The sequence below is a fragment of the Sinocyclocheilus grahami genome, unplaced genomic scaffold (assembly GCF_001515645.1).
Source record: "Sinocyclocheilus grahami isolate Dianchi unplaced genomic scaffold, SAMN03320097.WGS_v1.1 scaffold1344.1, whole genome shotgun sequence".
Taxonomy (NCBI): domain Eukaryota; kingdom Metazoa; phylum Chordata; class Actinopteri; order Cypriniformes; family Cyprinidae; genus Sinocyclocheilus; species Sinocyclocheilus grahami.
Window position 1 is genome coordinate 2,467 of NW_015506523.1, and position 11,478 is coordinate 13,944.

The window sequence follows — 11,478 nt, forward strand, 5'->3', positions numbered from 1 at the left end:
AATAAATTCTTTTAAAATCCTACAATGTGATTTTCTGGATTTTTTTTTCTCATTTTGTCTCTCATAGTTGAGGTATACCTATGATGAAAATTACAGGCCTCTCTCATCTTTTTAAGTGGGAGAACTTGCACAGTTGGTGGCTGACTAAATACTTTTTTGCCCCACTGTATATATACAGTCATGGACAGAAATATTGGCACTCCTGCATTTCTGTCAGATATTGCACTCCTTCTCCCAGAAAATTGTTGCAATTACAAATGCTTTGTTATTCTCATGATTATTTCTTTTGTTTGTATTGGAACAACACGAAAAAAAGCCAAATCTGAGACATTCTACACAATAAAATACTCTCTAAATGAAGTTTGTTTTAAATATAGCACTCATTTTTTATGCAAAACGTAAGTAATTTTTATGCAAAGAAAAAAGAAAAAGAAACCATGGAGCATGATATCATATTCTGCTTCAGACCAAAATAATTTTTCATGTTTTAAAGTCTAGTTTGAGCAGCCTGTATTGCCCGAGGCATGTTTGTCTTTGGTGTGTCATGTCGATTATGAGCGCTGTCATGATTGTGGTAGTAATGGGATTGATTAGTGTGCAGAGAGTTGAGTTTTGTTGTTGGAACCTGATTTGCTTTCCAGGGACTGATGTAATGTACCGTAGCAGCTCACATGAGCATATCTGTCTCAGATTTAAACCCAGAGCTGTAGCATTGATTGATATTCAGTGGAAACACTGGAAATTCTCAGAAAGAGATGAAGTTTGATCCTGGATCTGTTGACAGTCTGCATAAGCTGAGGGTCAAGGTTTGACTGGTTAACTTTAGCATTCAGCCTCTGCTGGTTGATGTTGCAAATACTTTTCACATACATGTGGGTCAGTCGCTTTTCATGTTAGCCAGACAATCTCTAACCTGCAAATAAAAGTCAAAAGTCTGGCTGTGTAAAATAAAATAGCATGAGCAGGTATGCAATAAATGCATACTAATAACAGGTTTATGTGCTTTTTAACCATGTAAAGCCTGTGCATATGAAAAAAAAGCCTAAAGCATATGAACGAACAGTTTTATATTTTTTTTAATGGAACATATTGAACCTTTAGACAAAATATTTGTAAAAAATCTTGTTTTGAAAATGTTGTCGAGTATCATATTTTGATTCATCGGGCTTTTATGACTCATATAGTCTGATAGAGTGAGAATATGGAGGGAAAAAAAGCTCAATTTATTTCAGAGACTCAAACTGAACAAAAACATGCAAGTTTGGTACACATGCTAATATTTATATGACCACAAAGTGTAATGTGAATCAATGAGATCTTTATAACAGTACAGCAGATACTTACATAAAATGATATAAATATCAGTCGTCGCTCTGTATCTCCAATAATATGTCTTAGTAAGATGAGATTTAAAAGATCCAAACATATAATGCAATGCAATCCAATGATGATTGAGAGATGAACAAATAAACGCTCCTCAAAATCTTGATGATCATATTTGAGACTCAGATTTTAAAATGACTTTTCATGGAGAATCGCGTGAAGCTGCTTCAGTGCAGCAAGTGTTCATCTTGAAATATTACTAACAATATCAATAGTTATTCTTACATTTACCTTATTAAATCAGTAAAGTTTTGACAGCAAAAAGACACGTGAAGCTTGAGCTGAAGGTGGACGTTTGTACAATTATACTAAAAGATCTTTTACTTGCTAAAAAAACCTCTAAACTATCAATCAGAGACTGAAGGCATGATTGTGTGCGACAGGTTTAACAGCAAAGTTTGCACATCAAATATGATACAGCAGGTAGGCTTTATAGGGTTAACTGTGTGTGTGTGTTTGTATCCGTGCAGAACGTGAGAAGATGCGCTGCCAGCTGCATAGAGAGAGCGTTCTGGGCGCTGGGCCCCGCGGCCCCCGTCCTGTGCCCGGTCAGTTTGTGCCGACATGTGACACCCAGGGCGAGTACGACCCCATGCAGTGTCACGCCAGCATTGGACAGTGCTGGTGCGTGGACCGCGATGGGCTGGAGATCTCTGGGACACGAACGGGACCTGGACGCTTTCCTGAGTGTGAGTCCTACACATGCTTTACTCATCAAGACTCTGTTCTGAAACCCAGTCAGCTGCTTTGTTGTCTGCAGAGACGACTGCTTTATAAGACAGCAGACCAGGGCCAGCTCCAGGCATGGGCAGGGGTGGGTTAAGCCCACCCAAATGACTGTCTTGCCCACCCAATCAGAATTAGATAAAGATTACTTTAATTACTTTAATTTTTTTTGTGCATAGACTAAAACTAATCTGAAGCGGACTGTATTTTGAGACGTTTAAGCTATAGCTTGAGACTGCCCAAAAACATCATAAAATAACTCCAGAAAATTGCAGCATTTTTCTTTTATTAGCTGAATTCACGCTGAGGCGTCAGTCTGTTGCAGAAAAGCAGAGGCTGACAACGAGCGAAAACGGGCAGAAATATTTTCGCGCTATCCCGGGGAGTTTGCGAGTTACGTGGAGTTTAATACATGAATATGTGTCATATCCTACCAGTGAAATTACCTGAGCAGTTTCAATGTTCTAAAAGAAAAACAAAAAAACAAAAAAAAATTCAATAGCGTGCATTCATTGCATGGATGGGGCACGAGCATAATATAAGTGTCTAAAATGCATGTACACATAAAATGCATATAAAAAGTTAAAAAGAACAGCATTTATTCAAAATAGAAATATTAATTATTAACAATATATGTCTTCGACAATATAAGTCTAAATGCTGTTCTTTTTTTTACTTTTTATTCATCAAAGAATCCTGAAAAAGAGTATCGCAGGAAAAATATCCAAAACATATTAAGCAGCACAACAGTTTCCAGCACTGATAATAAAGCAGCATATTATACTGATTTCTGAAGATCATGAGACACTGAAGACTGCAGTAATGATGCTGAAAATACAGCTGCGCATCACAGAAATACATTATATTTTAAAGTATATTAAAATAGAAAACCATTATTTTAAATGGTAATAATATTTCACAATATTACTGTTTCTTTTCTGTATTTCTGATCAAATAAATGCAGCCTTGATGAACAGAAGAGACTTCTTTAAAACACATTACAAATCTTACTAAACCCAAACTTTTGAACATCAGTGTGTGCAAATCTATTGTAAAATGTCATTTATTTCTGTTATCAAAGCTGAGTTTTCAGCATCATTACTCCAGTCTTCAGTGTGTTACGACAAACGATACTCCTGATGAAACAAACTGAACAACTAACACGGGTTTTAATTTTTGATCATCTGTCGTAACACCAATAACTTTCCTTACGTGATGCAATCAACGTGGGAGTCAGTCCTAACCAAAATGCTTGGATAGAAGTGTGTGTGTGTGTGTCAGCTACTAAATGCCCAGAGAGAAGCCACTCACCTGCAGCCATCCGTCTTCGAGTTCGTGGTCCAGCAATAGTGTGGATATAGTTTTCTATAACTTTAACTTTCATAAAACACAGTGGTGGTGATAGTCCCAAAGCAATCAAAATAATCTCTGATGTGAACCTCTGATGTTATGTGTATATATATATATATATATATATATATTCTGTTAATATTATAAATATTCACAGAAACTAGAAGTGGTAATATATTACGATAATTAAATACATTTATTATAATTAATTTAAATAACTAAATTCCAAAAGATTAAATGAACTTACTGTTTTTCAGGGTTTACACTTTACTTCCTATGAATTTACATTACATATCTTGTCATTTATGATTCCAGGTTTTTTTAAATGATTTTCTTAATCAACTCACTAATACAAATTTACCCAATTAATATTTTTTAAAAGTTTGACACCACTTGAAAAACTTAACATTTCAAAAATGTCCATGCCTTTTCCAGGTCTAGAAATTCTTTCATGTGTCTACATTTTTCAAGACAATGAGAATCCTGTTTCTTTTAAATAAATGGCTGTTGTTGAGGGAATGAATTAAAGTAAAAAATATGATGTCAGCTTACATCTAAAAACGGTTTTAGTTTATCTTAAAGCTTGTTTAGTCTTATTTTAAATCATGTTAAGCCATCTTGCGGCCCTTGGAAGTGTGCTGAGGCCTGTCAGTTCAGAAACACTGCTGTAAAATACAGTACCTACATAGGCAGCTCATTAGGTTTTGGAACAAAGCCACTGCCATAGCTGATGTAACTACACTTACATAACAACATATGACATAAATGCCAAGTTTTGTACTGTAATTCACTAATAGGTCATTGGCCATTTTACTTTACATGGAGGTGGTGTATTGACATAGTCATATGAGTTTATTATAAATGAAGTCATTTATATTCATGCATCTCTTCTGTTCTTCAGGTCCTGGTCATGATGTGCCCGGCCCGATTAGACCGACACCCGATCCTAACATCAGTCCTTTGCCTCCTGGCAGTCACATCCTCTTTGCCCAGAGCGGGAAGATTGAGTATATTCCTCTGGAAGGTCACAACCTGAAGAAGAACAAAGCCAAGACCGCACTGCACCTCCCGGTAAAGATAATTTACTCTAATGCACGAAAGTGCAACACATATTTGTGTGGTTATGAATTGTTATGAAGTGTCTTAGGCCGAATCACTCACAAAATTGTGTTATGCTCTGTAGATTCATCCAGAGGTCTTTGCTCTGATTTATTCCCTGCTGTTTTGAAGCTCTGGAATGCATTAATGCAGAGCCTGTTTAGTAATGTTAGTAACTACAGAGCACACATGTCATTGCGGTGTGTGTTCTGCTCGTAGTTCATCTCTCTCGGTTAAATTGTTTATAACACCGAGCCAGAGAACTGCTGGGGGCTCGCTGGGGAATTTTAGGATTGCTTAACTTTGTTTTTCTTGGAAATATTAGTGTGAGAGAAATTGTGTTTATCAGAGCCATATGCTGCCTCTTCTGATTACATAACCTCCATCGGCCTTTAACCGTAAGAATGTGAGGAAGGAGATCCAGGAGAAACACAGCAGAATGTTTACAAAAGACAATGATGTTAACACGTGTTTTCTCCAGACGCCCTCGACTAAACTGTTACTTAAGTATAAAAATGTAATTTTTTAAAATGTTTTTGAAAGGAGTAGCTTCTGCTCACCAGGGCTGCATTTGCATGGTCAAAAATACAGTAAAAACTGTGAAATCTTTTTACAATTTCAAATAACTATTTTCTAAGTAAATATACTTTAAAGTGTAATTTATTTCTGTGATTCAAAACTGAAAACAGTTGTGCTGCTTCATATTTTTGTGTAAACTGTGATACGTTTTATTTTTCAGGATTCTTTGATGAACAAAGTTCAAAAGAACAACATTATTTTGAAATAGAAATCTTTTATAGCATTATAAATGTCTTTACTGTCACTTTTGATTTGATTCTTTCAAAAAATTATTTCCTACCCAAAACTTTTCAATGGTAAATATTATGGTTTCTCACTATTTCTAATTCTATTGCCAATTGATTGTGTTTAGCTAGACATGCAGCATATGCACGTGAGTATTTTTACACAATGCATTTATGCCACCTTTGAGCAGCATTAATCGATCTGACACAACAATTACAACTGTATACTTTGATACTAGGGGCTGAGGTGGGTCAGAGCAGGCATAATTTAATCGGGCTTTTATGCAGCATTGCATTTTTACACTAAATTTTGAGCAGGCACTGAGCAGTCTTAACTTGGTTGTGTAAAGACACCTACAGATGAATTAAGGCTGCTCTGTGCCAGCTCAAAATTGTGTGTACAGACATAATGCTGCATAAAAGCCAGACTAAATTATGCCTGCTCTGACCCTAGTATCGATATATAGTTGAAATTGCTGTGTAAATGCCTTTATGCCACCTCTGAGCAGCATTAAACAGTCTGTGTAAAGGCACGTAAATGCCAGTTCAGAAGCACTTCTGTGCCACCGTTGCTGTGTAGTGCCAAATTTACACTTCAAAGGTGGCACAGAAGCGCTTCTGAAGTGGCATATAAAGTAAATTTACACAGATCGATTAATGCTGTTCAGAGGTGGCATAAATGCATTGACACAACAATCACAACTATATACTGTGATGCTAGGGGCTAAGGTGGGTCAGAGCAGGCATAATTTAGTCTGGCCTTTATGCAGCATTATGTCTTGTACATTGAGCAGGCACTGAGTAGCCTCAACTTGGCTATGTAAACATGCCTAATAAATGAGTTAAGGCTGCTTTGTGCCAGCTCAAAATTGTATGTAAATACATAATTCTGCATAAAAGACAGACTAAATTATACCTGCGCTGTCCCTAGTATCAAAATATTGCTGTGTTAATGCATTCATGTCGCCTCTGAGCAGCATTAAAAGAGTCAGTGAAAGCCAGTTCGGAAATGCTTCTGTGCCGGATTTTACTGTGAAATGCCAAATGTACTCTGCAGAGGAGGAAAATACACTTATGCCACCTCTGAGCTGCATTAAAACATTGTGTAAAGACAAATAAATGCCAGTTTAGAAGCGCTTCAGTGCCACCTTTGCTGTGTAATGCCAAATTTACTCTGCAAAGGTGTCACGGAAGTGCTTCTGAAGTAGCATTTAAGTATTTTATTTACACAGATCGATTAATGCTGCTCTGAGGTGGCATAAATGCATTTTTATACTGTGATAGTAGAGGTTAAAGTGGGACAGAGCAGGCATAATCTAATCTGGCTTTAATGTGGCATTATGTCTTTACACTGAATTTCGAGCAGGCACTGTGCAGCCTTTATTTAGGCTGTGTAAAGATTTGGCATAAATAATGTAAATACAGTTTCATGGCTGATATTTATGCATTTCCTCATTTCACCTGCATTAGTTTTAGACCATGATTACAGTTTTGTTTATATACTCGTATATAAAACCATGTTTATACTCATTCTTGGCATTAAGAATTTGAGTGCTTACCAAAGTACCTTTCATTTCTGCAGTGAATTAGTTATTGCAAAGTGTTTTCAAAGGCCTGTTTCTCCCTCAGCTACATCTACTGGGCTGACTGGAACAGGGACGCCCCCAAAATTGAGATGGCTTACATGGACGGCACAAATCGGAGAGTCCTGGCCAAGGATGACTTGGGCCTCCCCAACGGTTTAACTTACGACCCTCAGACGTCTCTGCTGTGCTGGGCGGATGCTGGTATGGCTCCAGTTCACTGAGAAACATTTACAAATGCAATAAAGTCACAGCTGTTTGGGGGGAAAACATCTCATCTCATTGTTTAACTCATGAAAGCCACAAGCTCCGTTAAACGCTTTGTTTAGTTGAAGCTTTAGTGTTAATGATGGTGTTTGGTGTTCCTGATGCAGGTACACATAAAGTGGAGTGCATGAATCCGCAGCAGGGCAGTCGGAGGCAGCTTATGGAGGGAATTCAGTATCCCTTCGGACTGACTACTGATGGAAAGAACCTCTACTATACGGACTGGACGAGGTGAACTTTCACTTAAAAAACATCGCACTATAATGAGACGTTAATGGACATTTATTGAGTGACAGGTCCTTAAAATGTTTTGAAAGAAGCCTCCTCTGCTCACCAAGGCTGCATTTATTTGATCAAAAATACAGTAAAAATGTGAAATATTATTACAATTTAAAACAGCGGTTTTCTATGTGAATATCTGTTAAATTGTCATTTATTCCTGAGATCAAAGCTGTATTTTCAGCATCACGCCAGTCTTCAGTGTCACATGATCTTCAGCAATTATTCTAATATGCTGATCTGCTGCTCCAGAAACATTTCTGATTATTATAAATCAAAATAGAAATCTTTTATAACATGATAAATTGAGGTCACTTTTGATTTAATGCATTCTTAATGGATAAAAGTATTAATTTCTTTTAAAAAAATCATACTGACTGCAGATTTTAGAACGGTAGTGTATTGTATCAGAGTAATAGGAATAATAACGGCTGAGTCTGGATATTCACCCAGAATCTGCACAGAAAAGGCTAAATAACTGTTAGTATCAAAATAGAAATCTTTTATAACATGATAAATTGAGGTCACTTTTGATTTAATGCATTCTTAATGGATAAAAGTATTAATTTCTTTTAAAAAAATCATACTGACTGCAGATTTTAGAACGGTAGTGTATTGTATCAGAATAATAACGGCTGAGTCTGGATATTCACCCAGAATCTGCACAGAAAAGGCTAAATAACTGTTAGTTAATCACCTAATTAAGATTTCATCTGGTCTTGCTCGTGTTGTTCGGTTGTGGTTTAGGATGGGAAAGCAAGGTCAAGGTTCAGTCTAAACCTGTGAGCTCAACAGCTCTCTGTTCTTCTAAGGCCTTGATGTGTCTGTGTGCTAGCGTGGGTTCCCTCAACAGCAGCATGCACTGATTTGGCGCTTTAACCCTAAATGTGTTTGCTATGCAGAGGTCGGGTCAAGAGGCCTGTTTTAAGGCTTGTGGCAGCTGCGTGTAATTTCACGGGCCGTCTAGTGTCTCTCTCTGATCTTCTTACAGCCTTTTGCTCTCTGTTAGAGGAGAATCACATTGGAGCTGTTATAGCAATTGAAAATAATAAGCAATACACAGACAACTCACATGCAAAAGGTCAGGATGCACTACAATAATAAGAATTTGGGAGGAAAATATGCGTAATTTTCATGAAAATGGTGCAAAAAATCTTAATAGTCCATACATGTATTAGTGTGTGTGTGTGAGAGTGTGTGAGTGTGTGTGTGTGTGTTTTAAAGAAGTCTCTTCTGCTCACCAAGGCTGCATTTATTTAATGAAAAATACAGCAAAAAACGTAATATTGTGAACTATTATTACAATTTAAAATGAGTGTTTTTATTGTAATATGTCATTTAGTCCTGTGATGCAAACCTGCAAATATTAATTATTATTTAGTTAATAAAATAATGATAATATAACTAATACTTTTATGCATCAAGGATGCATTAAATTGATCAAAAGTAATTTATAATGTTACAAAAGATTTCTATTTCAAATAAATGCTGTACTTTTCAACTTTCTATTAATCTGTGAATCCTGAAAAATAAAATGCATCACAGTTTCCACTAAAATATTGTGCAGCACGACTGTTTTCAACATTGATAATAATCAGAAATGTTTCTCGAGCAGCAAATCAGCATATTATACTGATTTCTGAAGATCATGTGACACTGAAGACTGGAGGAATGATGCTGGAATTAAATTACATTTTAACATGTATTCACATAGAAAACAGTTATTTTAAATGTTAAAAATATTCTACAGTTTTTACTGTATTTTTAAATCAAATAAATGCAGACTTGAATAAGCAGAAGACTTCTTTCAAAAACAGTTCATTTATTTTTCATACATTTATTTATTTATTTAGTCATTTATCAGATGTTTTTATCCAAAGCGACTCACAAATGAGGACAACAGAAGCAATCAATTCTAGCATTAAAACAACTAAAAACAGATCCAAAACTAAAAGCTAAAACGTTATAAATACTACCTATACACATTTTAAAAATAAAGAGATTAAATAAAAATGACAAATGCATACAACAAAATTTCAAAACTTAACATTTAAATGAAAAACAAAAAAAATAAAGCTAAAAACAATTCCAAATATTAAAGAACAAAAGGTATGAGTATAATAATGATTCTAACATAACACTAAGCCAAACACCAAAAAACAACTACATATGTGTGTATACACATATATACTGTATATGTACACATTTATAAATTCAATATATATATTATTTCATTTCCATTTAGTTTGTTAAAGTATTAAAATAACTCAAATTAAATAAAACTAAAAACTTAATAAAAGACCTATACAGACATAATAAATTCAGACATAATTTAACTAAATTTAAAATAAATAACAAATCAAACGACAGTAGTTTATCAGTAATCCTAAAAAATAACACTGTCACTGTCAATAACACTTACTGACACATAGTAAGAAATGGTTATAAAAACTGAAACGGAAGCGAAACAAGTAGTAGGACATGCATATGTATCACAAACATAGTGTGTTCCTGATGGTTTGTGTGTTTGTGTTGAGCAGGGGTGCTGTAGTTGTGGTCGATCGATATGCGAGGCGAGAGGTGGACGAGTTCCAGCCCCAGAAACGAACACGTCTGTACGGGATCACCACAGCACACGCTCACTGCCCGTCTGGTAGGATTTCTCCCTCTTGTGTGCTTTGGTTCTTCATAAATGATGTTAGTTTTTGATGCTCAACATTTGTAAACAACTGGACCCCAGAGCAAAGGTTCAAGGTATCATAATGCCTGAAACAAAACACATTTGTGCCATTATTGCAGCTAATGTAAGATATTCACTGTTTCCCATCAGGTCAGAACTACTGCTCGAGCAATAATGGCGGCTGCACTCACTTATGTCTTGCGACAGCTGCTGGGCGCTCGTGCAGGTGTCCGGATAACGCTGTGGGACTGGGCTGTGTGGAGCGAGAAGGCTGGAACTGAAGATTCAAAGAGACGTGAGCAAACCTCCGGTGATGAAGGACATGGCAGTTCCGTCTGAATGCTTCTGTTACAACGTGTCTTGCCTGAAAGATGCAATAAAGCCACACTCAGTATTAAAGATTTTTAAATGCATCCGTGCCTTAAATATGATCATGGTGCTTTAAAGATCAATTAAATGTTAACGAGGTCATGTGAATATAGTTTCATGTCTTTTCCAACAATTTTCAGCAAAGCTAACATCCTTACCCCAATACTGAGAGTATCCTTTTTAAAAGATAAAGAAATGATACGATTGTGAAATAACCTGACCTTAATCGATGTTTACACATACATCTTTGCAATAAAATCATATTTTATTTATCCTTGTCATTTTTATATATTCTTAGAGTGCTTAAACTCTGTTATTACTTAGACTCATGCTGTGATAAAGTCCTAATAATAAAAACCACCAGAGAGCAGCAACAGCCTAAAAAATCATATGAAAATGTTTTTCTTCAGTCCCTGAACAAACCATAAGATTGTCTAGTTATTATTTTCTTACGGTTTCTTATCTCTTTGACTGTGTAGGACATTAATTACATCATAACATTTTTAAAATTGGTTATTATTCTTATAATTATGATTGTTTATTATTATTTTACATTTACCAATTGTGCTATCAGGTGTTCTTGCCACTGAAAAATATATATACATTTCTGTAGATATTACTATAATAGCCGGAAATGTAAATCATGTAAATTAATTGAACAAAAATGATCAAATATGTTTTTAAAAAAAAACAGAAATAAGCATCACGTTCTAAAACAGCTTTTGTGAATTAATTTTTTTAATTAAACTAAATTGAATTTAATTATTTTATTTCAATTTTCTTGACTTGATTTTATTTTATTTGACTTGATTTTATTTTATTTTATTTTATTTGACGACTTGACTTTATTTTACTTTACTTTACTTTACTTTACTTTACTTTATTTTACTTGACTTGATTTTATTTTATTTTACTTGAATTGACTTGATTTTATTTTATT

General features: G+C 35.3%; 1 protein-coding gene across 1 annotated transcript; it reads left to right on the plus strand.

Annotated features, from left to right (window-relative positions):
- Positions 1-1,853: 1,853 nt before the first annotated feature.
- On the plus strand, positions 1,854-10,790 carry LOC107569425 (nidogen-1-like; the record flags this gene model as incomplete). The annotated part of the gene is made up of 6 exons (XM_016255526.1): positions 1,854-2,072; positions 4,361-4,530; positions 6,973-7,147; positions 7,318-7,441; positions 10,030-10,142; positions 10,320-10,790. Coding segments are annotated over 6 exons (932 nt in total), but the record flags the coding sequence as incomplete, so codon positions are not given.
- Between the last annotated feature and the right edge of the window lie 688 nt (positions 10,791-11,478).